General features: G+C 30.1%; 3 protein-coding genes across 3 annotated transcripts in view; all 3 read right to left on the bottom strand.

Moving 5' to 3' along the window:
* Positions 1-16,702, bottom strand: part of LOC107403301 (uncharacterized) — a 158,817-nt gene that overhangs the window by 73,524 nt on the left and 68,591 nt on the right. The window lies entirely within an intron of this gene.
* LOC107405207 (large ribosomal subunit protein mL102 (rPPR5)) lies at positions 8,009-10,365 on the bottom strand. The gene is given in 5 exon segments (XM_048464172.2): positions 8,009-9,121; positions 9,123-9,647; positions 9,649-9,773; positions 9,776-9,823; positions 9,826-10,365. Coding segments are annotated over 5 exon segments (954 nt in total). The 5' UTR covers positions 9,956-10,365; the 3' UTR covers positions 8,009-8,995.
* On the bottom strand, positions 12,817-13,224 carry LOC125418863 (secreted RxLR effector protein 161-like). The gene has a single exon (XM_048463543.1). It carries the CDS (start codon positions 13,222-13,224, stop codon positions 12,817-12,819), a length of 408 nt encoding a protein of 135 aa, XP_048319500.1.

The raw sequence follows: 16,702 nt of genomic DNA, 5'->3' as shown, positions 1-16,702 counted from the left end.
AAAAAGTGTTGCTAAATGTCATGGAGAAAAGCCAAAGTTTTAATAATAAGCGTCGGCTATTTTTCAAGCTTTTAGCGACGCTTTCACTAAAAGCGTAAGCTTTTTGTTTAGACTTTTAGTGACGTTTTTTGTAAACAAAAGTGTCGTCTATTGTTTAAGTCTTTAGCAATGCTTTTGCTAAAAGCATTGGCCCTTTTTTACATTTTTAGTAATGCTTTCTAAAAAGGTATCGCTAAAAACTTAAACAATAGACGACGCTTTTCATTATAAAAAAAAAGCGTCACTAAATGTCCAAACAAAAGCCGACGCTTTTAGTGAAAGTATTGTTAAATGTTTATATAATAGCCGACAATTTTAAAAAACTATCACTAAAAACAATTACTTTAGCCTACGCTTTTACGATGCTTTTATTCTTTTTTTCTTTTTGTTTGAATGGTGTTTTAATTTGTCAAAATTGGATTGTTTAAAAACTAGCTTCATGCAAAATAATTAAAAGACAATAAAATTAAAATAAATATTTGCATGACAAAATATAATTAATTTTGAATAAATTAAATATTAACTCATGTAATATTTTTACAATTTTGGTCAACTATTTTATATGTACAAACAACAGCAATTAAACTGCATTGAATACATTCTCATCAAGATGAAATGTTTAAGATTATAATTTATGCCCATTCAGCCCTAAATTGATTGACATTCTCTTGTGACCATATTACACCTTCATACTGCACATGAAAAAATTATGTTAAAAAATTATTAACACACATACAAATAAATAAATATTAATTATTATAAATTAATTAGTAAATGAAGATGTTAAAATTATCATTGTTCTTAAATTTTGGTGAGGTAAATTTCTCTTAAGAATGGAAAATACATAATAAGAAATGAACAAAAAAGTAATTAAAACAATAATAACAAATATAAACATTTCATGCAAGAACACCGTATAGCATTACAATCATTTGTGTTCTTGATGCTAAATTCCAAAATTTCTTCACACTCTTAGCAAATTCATTTGATGTTCTATTTTTTATTATCCATGATTTATCCATTTTCCTATCAATGTAAGTAAATTCAATCTCAAGCAAAATCGCAAATAAAATATCAACCAAAGCATGATTAAGAAAACTCATCTATTAAATTTGAAAACAACCCACAACCCAAGCTTTTTCCACTTGCAACCCGTGCAATACAACAAATAGAAAATAGGAAGACAAACCCACCTAACCTGTGATAACATAGGAAAGAAGAAACCCAGCTAATCTTAGATTGCTCCAAAGCAAACATCTATTAGGGCTTGTACTTTATACAGTTTTTAAAAGGAAAGGGGTTTCAAATACGAGCTTAAAAATTGAAATACAGGCTTAAATTTTCAGAAAATGGTAAATAGGTGATGCTTTTGATGAGAAACTTTTCAAATGCGCACCTAATATTTTGATATTTAAAAAAAAAAAATTGAGTTCTGAAATTTAAAAACAAATAAGTTAAAAATGCAAACAAAACAATAAGTAAACATCGCAAAAAATTTTTAAAAAAGGAGAAAAGTTAATGCTTTTAATTAAAAGCGTCGCCATATGTAAAATAGCCAATGCTTTAGCATAAAAGCATCGGCTTTTCTCTTTTTTTTTTTTTTTGTTTGAATTGTGTTTTTAATTTTGTCAAAATTGGATTGTTTAAAAGTTAATCTCATGCAAAATAATTCACCAACTATTTATTCCCCAATTTATATCTATATATATATATATTTTTACATAACTATATGCCTATTATATATTTGCATATCTATATATAATTATGTAAATATATATATATATATATATATAAATTGGGGAATAAGTGGTTGGTGAATTATTTTGCATAAGGCTACCTTTTAAACAATCAAATTTTGACAAAATTAAAACATAATTCGAACAAAAAAGTAAGATAAAGAGAAACACCGACGCTTTTAACTAAAAGTGTCACCATATGTAACACTAGCCTATGCTTTAGCATAAAAGAATCAGCTTTTTTCAATTTTTTTTTGTTTTTAATTTTGTTAAAATTGAATTGTATAAAAGCTAGTCTCATGGAAAATTATTCACCAACCACTTATTCTCAATTTATCAGTATATATATTTACATAATTATATGCATATTAATAAAACCTGAAAAAAGTTAAATAAGGCAAATAAGCATATAATTGTGTAAATATATATATATATATATATAGATAAATTAGAAAATAAGTGGTTAATGAATTATTTTGCATGAAGCTAGCCTTTAAACAATCCAATTTTGGCAAAATTAAAACACAATTCAAACAAAAAAATAAAATAAAATAAAGAGAAAAACCAACGCTTTTGACTAAAAGCATCGCCATATGTAACAATAGCCCACGCTTTAGCATAAAAGCATCGGCTTTTCTCAATGTTTTGTTTTTTTTTTGTTTTTTTTTAATTTTGTTAAAATTGGATTGTGTAAAAGCTAGCCTTATGCAAAATAATTTACCAACCACTTATTTCCCAATTTATGGAGATATATATATATATATATATATATATATATATATATATATTTACATAATTATATGCATATTAATAAAACTTGAAAAAAGTTTAATAAGGCAAATAGGCATATAGTTGTGTAAATATATATATATATATATAGATAAATTGGAGAATAAGTAATTGGTAAATTATTTAGCATGGAATTAGCTTTTAAACAATCCAATTTTGTTTTTAATTTGTTAAAGTTGGATTGCTTAAAAGCTAGCCTCATTCAAAATGATTCACCAACCATTTATTCCCCAAGTTAAATGATTCACCAACCACTTATTTCTCAATTTATCGATATATATGTATGCATATTAATAAAACCTAACTTGAGGAATAAGTGGTTGGTGAATCATTTTGAATGAGGCTAGTTTTTAAATAATCCAATTTTGAAAAAATTAAAAAAAAAAAAGAAGAGAAAATCCAACGCTTTTATGCTAAAGTGTATATTTGATTCATATTTTAAATGGTACATGTAATAGGTAAAAAAAATTAAAAGAAAAAAATTCAAACAAATAGGCAACGCTTTTATCACCAAAAATTAAGACAATAGGTGATGCTTTTTATGTTAAAAGCGCCGTCTAATCCTTTTAAATTATAAAAATTAATTTTGTCAAACTTTTAATAATTTCAAATTGAGTCACAAATAAAGTAAATAAATAGGTTAATTATTTTACTTCATATTGCTAATTAATATTTTTATTATTTATATACATATGAATAAAATATTAAATTAATTTATTAACTATCTATTAAAATTTTGAAAATAATTAAATTTATCATATTTTTATTTACTATCTATTAACTATTTTTTAATTATTAATTTTAAAATAATAAAATTATTATATGAGTTAATATTAAATTTACTTAAAATATTAGTTTGCTATGCAAATATTTATTTGAATTTTGTTGTATATTAATTATTTTGCATGAATCTAGCTATTAAACAATTCTAGTTTGACAAAACTAAAAGTAATTTTCAAATTGAAAAAAAAATTAGAACAAATGACGACGCTTTTTTGATAAAAACTTCACTAAATATAAAAATAAGCGTCGCTAAATATAGGATAAAATGCAATGCTTTTTCAATAAAAGTGTCGCCTAAAACTTTTTACTAAAAATGATATCATAATTTTCCTATTTAATTAAATCCAAACAAAGCATTTGGTCTAGTGTTATGAGTCTTCCTTTAGGGTGTGAGTGGTCCTCAATTCGAATGCCTAAAGGTGTTGGTAAATATAGGATAAAAAGCGATGCTTTTTGAATAAAACATCATCTAACACTTTTCATTAAAAAAGATATCATGATTTTCTTGTTCATTTTAAACACAAATAAACCATTTGGTCTAGTGGCATAATCCTTGCTTAAGGAGCTAGAGGTCTTTGAGTTCAATACTCCCCCTAGTCATTTTTAATATTTTAAAATATTTTCCGAAAATATACAAATAATAAAAAAGGTGAAGAATGGTGCATAGGTGACACTTTTGGTAATAAAAACGTCGCCTAATTCTTTGAAATTAAAAAAAGTTTTGTTAAGTTTTACTAATTTAATAAATAATTATTTTACAATTGCAAAAAAAATTGCAATAATTGAGTTAAAATTACAAACCCAACAATAATTAAAATTGAAAAAAAAAAAAACATAGACGATGTTTTTTTTTTTCCATAAAAAGCATCATCGTTCAAATAATAAAAAAAATCTTTGCCAATTTTTGCTTTGTATATATTTACATAATGATATGCATATTAATAAAACTTAAAAAAATTAAAATTTAAAAAAAAAAAAAGGTAAATAGGCGATGTTTTTGCGAGAAAAGCGACACCTAATGCTTTAATATATGGGAAAAACAATTTGAAGTTTTTTAATTTAACAAACAAGTTAGTTAATATTGCAAAAATTAATTAAGATAAAATTGCAAAAAAGAAGTAATAATATACAAAATTAGGCAATGCTTTCCTTTCCAAAAGCATTGCCTATTAATCTTGAAATAATAAAAAAAAGAAATATTTATTAATTTTTACTAATTAATATGTTAAACTATATTACCAACATCTTCGCACATTATATTTAACTTTTTAAATGCATTTATTAAATCAACATAAAATTCTTATATTACAAACTATATAACAAAGTGACAGCAGTAGTAATGCCTAATGAATATACTGCTCTACTTAATTTACACAAATATCTCAAGTTCTAATTTTTAAATCCTATATACTGTGCTAATTCACTAACAACTTATTTTTCAATTTATTTACATATTTATATAATGATATGCATATTAATAAAAGTTGAAAAAAATTAAAATTTCACAAAAGACGATGTTGTTTTTGGTAAAAGAGTCATTAAATATTGGATAAAAGGCGATGATTTTTTCTAAAAAACAATATTATAATCTTCCATCCAATAAACTTCAAGCAAGTGCATTTGGTTTAATGGTATGATTCTCAGTTGGGGAGTCAGGTCTCGAGTTTGATTTTTCCCATAGTCATTTTTGTCTTGATGGGATAAAAGGCGATGCTTTTCCAAAAGGAAGCATCGCCTGACACGTTTTTTTTAAGAAACGGTATTATATTTTCTATTTCAATTAAATACAAGAAGAGATTATGGTCCAGTGGTATAATCCTTGCTTGGGGAGCTAATCCTTTGAAATTTAAAAGAAACAAGTTTTTTTTTTAAGTTTTATTAATTTAATAAATAATTATTTTATAATTATAAAAAAATTTCAATAATTAAGTTAAAATTACAAATCCAACAATAATTAAAATTGGAAAAAAAAGGCAACGCTTTCTTACCAAAAGCGTCGCCTATTAATCTTGAAATAATAAAAAATATATATTTGTCGATTTTTACTTCATATTACTAATTAGTTTGTGAAACTATATTACCAACATCTTCATATATTATATTTAACCTTTTAAACGCAGCTATTGAATCAACATAAAATTCTTGTTCTGCAAAACAGATAACAAAGTGACAGCAGCAGTGATGCCTAATGAACACACTACTTTACTTAGGTTCTCATAGATATCTCAAGCCCTAATTTTTGTATCCTATATACTATGCTAATTCACTAACTACTTATTTCCCAATTTATATATATATATATATATATATATATATATATATATATATATATATATATATAATGATATGCATATTAATAAAACTTGAAAAAAATTAAAGTAAATAGGTGACGCTTTTGATGATAAAAGTGTCACATGATGCTTTGATTAATATATATATATATATATGATGCTTTTTTAACAAATAAGTTAGTTAAATTGAAAGAATGGTTTGTTATACAAATATTTATTTGAATTTTGTTGTTTATTAATTATTTTGCATGAATTATCTACTAAATAATCCTAATGTGACAAAACTAAAAGAAACTTTCAAATTAGAAAAAAAAAAAAAAGCGATGTTTTTTTAATAAAAGCATCGCAAAATATGCAAATAAGCGACTTTCCAAAAGCATCGCTAATATTAAGAGAGCATACTTTTCGAAAGCATCGTTAAATGTTAAAATAAACGATGCTTTTGTAAAAAAGCGTTGCTAAATATGATAAGAGGCGACATTTTTTTTTTTTTTAAAAAGGAGACTCGTATTACTTTTTTAACATAAAAAAGTTTTTTAAATAATTTTTTAAGTTTTTAATGACATAACTGTTAAGAAGAAATTTCTTAAAAATAATTTTTTTATTTAAAAAATTATTTTTACAAGGATAAATAATTAATATATCATTAATTTATAGAATATTTCATTGAAGAGTATAACAAATATCTAAAGCCCTAATTTTAAATCTTTGTACTGTGCTAATTTACTGACCAATTATTCCCCAATTTTAATGCTTGGAAATTGAAAAAAAAATTAAAACTCTTTAATTTAACAAAAAGATAAATTAAAATTGAAAAATTATGTTAAAATTGCAAATATAATAATTAGTTAACATTTCAAAAATATATTTAAAAAAAAAAAAAAGATAAACATAACATATGCGGCACTTTTGATGGTAAAAGCGTTGCCTAATATCATACATAAATATTCAAGTTGTATTAGTTTAGCAAATAATTAAATTACAATTGCAAAAACTTGCAATAATTAGGTTAAAATTACAAACACAATATTAATTAAAATTGTAAAAATAGTTTAAAAAAAAAAGGGTATATAGGCGGCGCTCTTAAAAGCATCGCCTATTTTTATTAAATTTAAATTAATTATATTATCTTATTTTTAATAATTTAAAAATTAATAGTTTTAAATTTATAAGCAAATAAATTAAGTTGAATGAGTAGATGAATTATTTTGCTTGCTTGTTGTTAATTAATATATTCAATATGTAGATATATGTGAATAAAATTTAGAATATATGAATATAGATAAATTACATACAAAAGCCTACTCTTTTGTTTACAAAAAGTGTCGCCTAATATTTTTATTCATAAATAAAATAAAAATATATTATATACTCCCTTAATATTGTTAGTTTTTCTTCACTTTGCTAAAATTAAATAAAATAAGTATAAATTATGAAATAAAATTATAATAGCTGATGCTTTCATCATAAAAGCATATCCAAATATGAATCATTTTTACCGACATTTTGTTTGTAAAAGCGTCGGCTAATATTTTTATTCGTTGAAAAAATGACATTGAAAAGAAACATCAGCTTATTGTTCTTATTAAGCAATGCATATTTTGTGAAAGCGTCGTATATTTTTAAAATTTTAGCCAACGCTTTATCTTCAACGTTGCAGCTTTCTTTTTACAGACCATTTTTTTTTTTTTATTGCATTGGATAATTAGTGTTGCTAATTTACTAGTTTGGCTTTGTGAGAAGTCCAATGGAAAAGTCACTTTTTCCCTTTGGCAATATTACTAAACATGGTCCTTTCTTTCTTTCTGTACAAATGAAATTCGAATGTACAGTTATATCTCGAGCTGATATAAGTATCTTAAATTACATCATATAATATACCTATATATAATATCATTTTATTTAAAACGAAACAATTATAATAAATTTTCATAATTTTATGTCATTTATTTCCTTTTAGATTTTGTTGGTATTTATAACTTTGTAACATTCATTTTCTCACTCAAAATGTCCCTAAAATGATAGACTTTGTAGAACAAATAATACCGAAACTGAACCTTCCTGCTCAAACGTAGTAGCTGACAGACATACTCACAAGTAGCTTTTAAGTAAAAACCCTTGGCTACATGAAAACTGAAACAATACAATGTATAACAAGGCTTTTCTGTTAATATATAAAAGCGTAACCTTGAGATTTTATATCAATTACACGACTAGATAAAAGCATGGAATTTTTATTTTATTTTTTATTTTTTATTTTTTATTTTTTTATTTTTTTTATTTAATCGTCTGTGCTTAACTTGGTATTTTCTTCCTGTTAGAATTACAGTCGGTCTTAAAAAAAAAAAAAAAAAATGTCGATAATCCACATGTGTTCCTGAAATTAAAGATGGCTCTGCTTCCTAGCAAAAGATGGTTTTGTTTCCTAGCAGGAGAAAAAGTAGATGGTTTTGTTAAGGTGGAGACAATAACCGACAAAGCAATAACTCAACCATGCATTTCATTTGTTAGGTACACACACTGTGTAGCAACTTTAACCAATTCAACAAAATGGCATGCATTTCATTTGTTAGGCACACACACTGTGTAACAGCTATAGCCAATTCAAACAAAATGTCATCTTTTCTTATGAAGGATGAATTATAGTTGTCCAATTTGAAAACTCTAACACCATTTTTTAGGACACCATAAAATGCTACCGAGGTTAGGGCGTCGAATGTTACAGGACTATTAATTTTTAGCCCACTGAATCTTAATTGAGACATACGACACCAGAGAAAAGTCATATGCTAGTAAAACAAGCAGCAATCAAATCTTTCAATTTCTGCTCCACTTGTTGTGTCTCTCTTTGTCACTCTAGAAAGGACATATGCTAGCTTTGTGTTTCCCTCCTGATTAAGGCTCCTAATAATATCTTCACAGCAACTCCAATCAGGGGTCGCTCCTTTCTCCACTATTTTGCACAATATTGAATAAGCATTAAGAGTTTCCCCAATTACTAGAAGAGCATCCAACACCTTATCATAGCCTGCAAAGTCTATGTTACAATCCCTCTCAAGACAAAAATCTAATATCTTGAGAGCCGCAATGGTCCTCCCTTTCTCACGAAAAGTGGTCTCACAAAAGATGGATAAGAGACTACCAATGCTAACTCAACATGACCTTTTAAGAGAAAGGGCTTCCAAAACCTTAGCAACTACGTCCATCTAAAGCTGTTTTAGAATCAGATGGCCAACCTTTAGGTAAGTAGCTTGTGATGAGCAAGTTAAAAGAATCTGCACATCTAGTTACCCGTCTCGTACCCATAATCCTTAAAATTTAAAATGCCGAAGATCAAAATACTGAAGGCAACAACTATCATAAAAAGGTTTCAGCTTTCCCTGAGAGGCCATGATTGCATAGATACTCAATCATTGGGTTATAAGTACTAGGTACCATCTTCAAGAAATTCTGGAGCATTAACATAATTTCTTATTTATACAAACTTATCCAAAAAGTTCACTGCTTGATCATAAACCTCAACCTCACGAAGATTCGCAATTAAAATGCCATAAAAACCAGTCTCTGTTGGAATGCTTAGACGAACCATTGCCTCAAGAACATATGCATTAGCATTAAGATCACCAGCATTGCACTGGCAAGATAACTGACTAAGATAGAATTATCTTAGGAGCAACATTAGCCGAGCTTCAGGCACCTTGTCTGCATCACACAGTCTAGGCAACAACGTAGTATACATGAAAGCATTGGGCATAATACCAAAATACTTTATTTCCTCAAAAATTTTCGATGCATCATCAACTCGTCCAACCAAAACATATCCTTTCAACATTGTAGTATACCATATCACAATAGGTGCCAAATTCCATCCCTAGATCACTGTAAACAATTTCTCTGCCTCATCAATCAGGTTGAACCGATTATACCCATGAATCATTGTATTATATGTAACAACATCAGGCGAAATTCCCCTGCTCTTTGTATCTTCATAAAACCTTTTCCCAGTCTCCCAATCTCAATGAGAGAAAGAATCCCCAGAGCATAACATTGTGAGTGTGCTGAGTAGGCTTTATCCCCTCATTTAAAACAAAGTATCTTTTTGCCATCATATATCTTCCCCTCCAAAGAATAACCTAAAATATGCATCACAACACTTAACACTCCTCTCCACAGCAAATTCCTTCGTTTGTTGAAAATTTTGACAGCCTCACGAACAATCCCAGCTTTGCCATAACTATCTTCAGTACAAACAAACAAACAAAAAAAAAAAAAAAAAAAAAAAGAAAAGAAAAAAAATGTCTTCATCCCATTCCACATCCTTCTTGGCCATGTCCAATAGTATGCAATCGGGCATGGTTGAGCTTCAAAGCTTGTTCCAATGATTTTCAAATGGGTCACTCTATTATTCTACAGATTACATCCTCTTTGTCTTTTATGGGTTTTGATGCTTACCTTGCGGAGTTATCTGGTTCACCACGTTCTCTGCTGCACTTGGTGGGTTTGAGCTTTGGGGTTCGCTTTGGGGACTGGAAGCGAGAGATGGGGAGCTTGTTCGTTTCTGAATGTAATCTGCGGCAAAGTCGAGTGGCAAGGTTTTGAGATTCTGGGAAGGTTAGGGAAGCCCTTGAGGTGCCATTTGTAGGGGTGTAGACAGAGAAGTGGTTGCCATATATAGTAGTTTCGAACCCCTGAATCTGAAAACAGGGTTTGGGTAGCTCTAACATAGAGTAACGAGTGTGATACCGGAATTTATTGTTTTGTTCCCCATGTTTCTTCTTTTTATTTATTTATTTTTTTTTTTAAGGGGGGAAAAAAGTGCTGTAAACATTATTAACTTAAAAAATTTAATCAATTCACGAATTATATTCTATTATTATTTATTACTTTAGTTTCTTTGTTTTCTAGGTTTAGATTTTATACTCAATTTTTTTTTTTGAAAGAAAAGATTTTTATATTAAAAATTGAAGTAACAAATTACTCTGTTTTATACTAAAAATTAAAATAACAAATCACTCTGTTTTTAATTCCGATTGATAAGTTCTAGAAATTAAAGAATTTGGGTATTTAACATTTCTTTTGTTACTTACTTATTAAAGTGATAATTATAAAATATTTTTATGGAAACATTCATCTGGTAAGCCTTTTTTTTTTTTTTTTCCTTTCGAAAATTTAGTTGTAAAAAAGTTTAAACAAAAGATCCAGATATGACATGCTATGACTTCTTTTTCGAATAACGTTTTTTTTTTTTTTGGTATCGCACATAATTATATTATTTTTGAAGAGAAAAATACATAATTATATAAATGTAATCTCATTAAAATTGGTAAACAAGTATTTTTTTTTTTTTCATCTTTGCAGTTATTGTGAAGAAAAATAAAATAATTAACTTGCAAATTTAAGATAGACCAAGGCAAGTATACTCCATTCCTTAGAATTTCTTTTTGATACATGAAAGTTTTTTTACAAAAAGATTGGTGTCATGGCTTCAAGAAATAAAAGCAAAACTGAATTCAAAAAGTTCAAAACAGTGAGTAGAAAAAAAAAAAAAACAGTTTTGCTTACATGTGCGCACAGAATTTACATTTAAACCTTTGTCAGTCTGCTTTTAAACCTATATCTCCATGACTGGTTTTGATTCTTTGAATCACCAATGGAACAGCCTCTTCTAACATAGATACATTGATATTGTTCCAAATATCTGGTTTGGTGGGGAGATGAGCAATTTTCTCTGCAATATTCATGTCTTCCAGACATTCAGAGCCGAAAACAATGTATGAGTTTTTCCATTCTTCATTGTTTCCAAGGCTTATAAAAGATTCTGGGCTTGAATCAATCCATGTAAGAATTTATCTTAATTATGCGGAAATAAAATATACATAATAAATTCCGTTAAAGCATAAAAATATTAATTTTTAAACACAGTCATTGATAAATTAAAATCTGTAATCTTGCAAACTAGAAAACAACGTAATAGTAGTACCTATGTATACATTACTTTCAAACCACTCTTAAACTGATCTCTAAAAATCCTAATCACAAAAATATGGTGTGTATTTGTTTACTTACCCTAGACCTTTTATAGTCTATGCAAGTCAAACTTACCAATTAATTTAAACGCACACCAAAATAATAATAATCTAATAATAGAAAAATATAGGTAAGTTAATGGGTTTATAAAGAGAGTTGGTTCTCCAGTCCAATGGATCAATAGGAGTTTTATAGAAAGTGTGTGACCAAGGGTCCTACTACAAAATAATAAATAAACCAGTATCATTAATGACATAAATTGGTCCTGTAAGTGAGTAATTGATTATGTTAAGTCCATAAATATTTATTTATCTAACATTCTCCCACTTGGCCTGTATAATCATCAAAACATATATATATAATCCAAATTCACTTACTACAGAATCTCCCGAAACAAAACACAATTTCATCTAAATATATAGCATGCCGACAGAGCACAACAATATACTAGACTAGGTAGTAATGATTCTCTCAGTAAATCTTCCAAAACATGATACAATTTCAACTAAGTACTTTGCATATCGTAAACTCAGTCTAGATAGTAGAGATTTACCTAACCACGTGCAATCCCCCAACACATAATACCATTTCATTCAAGCACATTGTGTATCGATAGAATACAACAATATACCCAAACTAGATAGTAGGGACTCATCATGGCACCTATGGATCAATAAACACATATGCATGACTAAAAGTCTCATCAGGCCTGTAGATATAAAGAGCAATAATATGTGTAATAAACATCTCATAAATAAATAATTATCCACACATACATATCAATGTATCAATACACTCAAAGAAATAAATAATATTCAACATGGATATTACTGCAAAATACATAATAACTCTCACTGATCCACAACATTCTTAACTACCTAACAAAATCATATGAGACACATGCTCCTCCAATATGCCTACTAGTAAGGCCTTGGTCAGTTGATCTATCACCATGCTATAAGTACACATGTGAACAATAGTACTGAGGTCCTCTTCAACCTTCTCTTTTACCACAAAATATTTTATATCAATATACCTCACACCAGAAGTACCTTTTAAATTATCAAAGAAAGACACTGCTGTAGTATTATCATAATACATCATAATAGGCCTTCAATGGAGTCAACTACTCTCAAATCACGAAAAAAATTCTAAAGCCAAACTGCATGATGAGTAGCCTCATAATACGCCATATACTTTGCCTCAATAGTTGAGGATGTTGTCACTGACTGCTTGGCACTCCACCAACACATAGCATCTCCTGTCATGATAAATATATATCCAGTCGTAGGTTTCTTATCATTTACATAGTCTTTATAATCTGCATCACTATAACCAACTACATCAAGAAAGTTGGTGTGGCAATATATCAACTTATGATCTTTGATACCCTGAAAATACCTAAAGACCTTCTTAACTGCTTGGTAATGAATAAGACCAAGATTACTCATAAATCTACCAATCACACCCACAACAAAAGTTATATCAGTTAGTGTACAAACTTGAGCATACATCAAACTATCCACTGCTAAAGAACAGCGAACATTTTTCATCGCCATCTTATTTCTTTCATTCTTGGGGCACTTATCCTCGAAAACCTTTCACCCTTTGTGGTCGGTACACTTATAGAAGAACAATTCTGTATATCAAACCTGTAACAGCCCAGACCACCCACATCAAGATATTGTCCGCTTTGGGGTATTCCAGGCTGTAGCCCCCCTCACGGTTTTGTTTCTGCCAGTCCCACTGGCAAAAGGCCTTTTGAAGGAAAAGGTATCCACATGCTTATAAGCCATGCTTCGTTCCCCTTTCCAACCGATGTGGGATGTTACAATCCTCCCCCCTTGGGGCCCAGCGTCCTCGCTGGCACACCGATCCGGGTACTGGCTCTGATACCACTGTAACAGCCCAGTCCACCCGCATCAAGATATTGTCCGCTTTGGGGTATTCCAGGCCGTAGCCCCCCTCACGGTTTTGTTTCTGCCAGTCCCACTGGCAAAAGGCCTCTTGAAGGGAAAGGTATCCACACGCTTATAAGCCATGCTTCGTTCCCCTTTCCAACCGATGTGGGATGTTACAATCCTCCCCCCTTGGGGCCCAGCGTCCTCGCTGGCACACCGATCCGGGTACTGGCTCTGATACCACTGTAACAGCCCAGACCACCCGCATCAAGATATTGTCCGCTTTGGGGTATTCCAGGCCGTAGCCCCCCTCATGGTTTTGTTTCTGCCAGTCCCACTGGCAAAAGGCCTCTTGAAGGGAAAGGTATCCACATGCTTATAAGCCATGCTTCGTTCCCCTTTCCAACCGATGTGGGATGTTACAATCCTCCCCCCTTGGGGCCCAGCGTCCTCGCTGGCACACCGATCCGGGTACTGGCTCTGATACCACTGTAACAGCCCAGTCCACCCGCATCAAGATATTGTCCGCTTTGGGATATTCCAGGCCGTAGCCCCCCTCACGGTTTTGTTTCTGCCAGTCCCACTGGCAAAAGGCCTCTTGAAGGGAAAGGTATCCATACGCTTATAAGCCATGCTTCGTTCCCCTTTCCAACCGATGTGGGATGTTACAAAACATCTTAAGGATTCTATCAATATAGGCTCTCTAAAACAACTGCAACACATAATTAGTCAGATCTTAAACAATCTTGATGCCCAAAACAAAAAAAAAACCTCACCAAGATCTTTCATGTCAAAATGGTTGTACAACATCTGCTTTGTCTCAGCCTACAGGTCAGTGTCATTGGTAGCCAATAGTATGCCATCAACATAGAACACTAGAAAAATAAAACAGCTCCCATTAACCTTCATACATATGCACCTATCAACAACATTCTCTTTAAAACTATTTTTGGTGACAACCTCATCAAACTGGAGATACCATTGCCTCGAAACCTGTTTAAGATCATAAATAGACTTCTTAAGTTTACAAACCAAATTACCATTTCTCGTTTGCTAGAAGCCAACTGTTGAACCATATATACATCCTCACACAAGTCACCATTCAAAAAAACAATTCTAACATTCATCTGGTGCAACTCTAGATCATAATACACCACAATCGCCATAATAATTTTAAAAAAATCCTTTGTGGATATAGGAGAGAATGTTTCTATGTAATCAATTATTTCCTTCTGGCTAAACCCTTTGGCTACAAATCTAGCTTTATACCTCTCCACTTGACCATTAGAGTTTCTTTTAGTCTTAAAGATCCATTTGCACCCAATAGGCTTGCTATCCTTTGGTAGCTCAACCAAATCCCATACACCATTTGATGCCATGGATTTTATCTCATCTTCCATTGCATCCAATCAAAAATTTGAGTATGAACTGCTTATGGCCTCCTCATAAGTGATTGGATCTGAATCATCACTTATATAAAATTCATGCTCCTATAAGTAAACCTCATAGTCATCAGAAATAGTTGATCTCCTAGTCTTTTGTGATCTCCCAAAAGGCACATCAGCATCTAAAATAACTAGAACGTCTTGCTCTTCAACAGGTTCATCCTGACCAACTACTGATTCATCAACTATTGGATTAATAATATCTTTATTAACAACAACAACATTAGGAATAAATACACTTTCTTCTCTAAGTTGGAGCTCCCTTAGACCATTACTATTATCAAACCTAAAATCATCTTCAAAATAAACAGCCTTGTCTGACTCCATAATTCTGGTGGTGTGAAATGCATAAAAAAATCTTGAATTCCTAGAATCTATACAATAGCTAACAAAATATCAGTGATAGTTTTAGGATCCAATTTTTTAATTTGGGGATTATAAATCCGTACTTCAGCTTTGTAACCTCATATCCGAAAATGGTGCGAATTAGGCTTTCTTCTTGACTACAACTTAAAAGGAGTCTTAGGAATGGATTTGCTTGGAACTTGATTCAAAATATAAATCATCATCCTTAAAGCTTTTCCCCACAAGTAATCTAGCAAATTAGAATTTGCCAACATAGATCACACCATATCCAACAAAGTTCTATTTCTCCTATCAGCTATGCTATTCTGCTGATGAGTATCAGGCATTGTATATTGTACTTCAATGCCATACTCACATAAATAAATTGCGAATGGCCCTGGGTTCTTTACAGTCTCATCATATCTGCCATAAAATTCATCACCTTTGTCAGACCTCACATCATTTATCTTCTTATTCTTTTGAAGCTCCATCTTTACCTTAAACTCTTTAAAGGCAACTAAAAAATCTGATTTCTCATGGATAAGCTCAACGTGTCCATAACGAGAAAAATCATCAATGAAGGTAATAAAATACCTATACCCACCTAAAACAGATGGTGTGAAAGGTCCACGTATATCAGTGTGGATTACCTCTAAAATATCTCCATACCTAGCTATCTTATCCTTTCTAACCTTGGAAGTTAGCTTCCCTTTTACACATTCAACACATGTAGACAGGTCGAAGAAATCAAAATTAAGAAGTATTTCATTCTTCACTAACCTTTTCATTCTGTGCTAGAAATATATCCCAAATGTTTGTGCCATAACATTAAGGAATTATCATTAGCTCTGGGGTATTTAGAAGCAATAATAGAGGCAGCAACAGAATTAACAGAAGAATTAAAACCATTATTAAATAAATCAAGTCTATATAAATTACCACATAAAGTTCCAAAACCAACAACTTTACCATTCTTATACATTTCAACTTTGTTATTACCAAACAAAAAATTATAACCTTGATTATTCAAAAGAGAAATAAATAACAAATTCTTTATTATTGAAGGTACATAGGAAACTTCTTGTAACTCTAAAGTATATCCAGTGGCAAGTTTCAACTTGATTGTTCCCATGATATCTACCTTCACTCTTGAGCTATCTCCCATATAAGCATGCTGCTTAGATTGGTTGGCCCTTTTTGGCTTATCATCCCCAACAATGAATTAGTAGCATAAATTGTTGCTGCAGTATCTAACCACCATGTATTCATAGGCACATCAATAATATTGATCTCAATCATTAAAATAGACCTTATATTATCAAACTGAAATGGAAAACTCTTCATTA

Source organism: Ziziphus jujuba, chromosome 6 (assembly GCF_031755915.1).
Source record: "Ziziphus jujuba cultivar Dongzao chromosome 6, ASM3175591v1".
Classification (NCBI taxonomy): domain Eukaryota; kingdom Viridiplantae; phylum Streptophyta; class Magnoliopsida; order Rosales; family Rhamnaceae; genus Ziziphus; species Ziziphus jujuba.
Note: the sequence above shows the minus strand (reverse complement) of the source record. Positions and strands in the feature narration are given on the sequence as shown.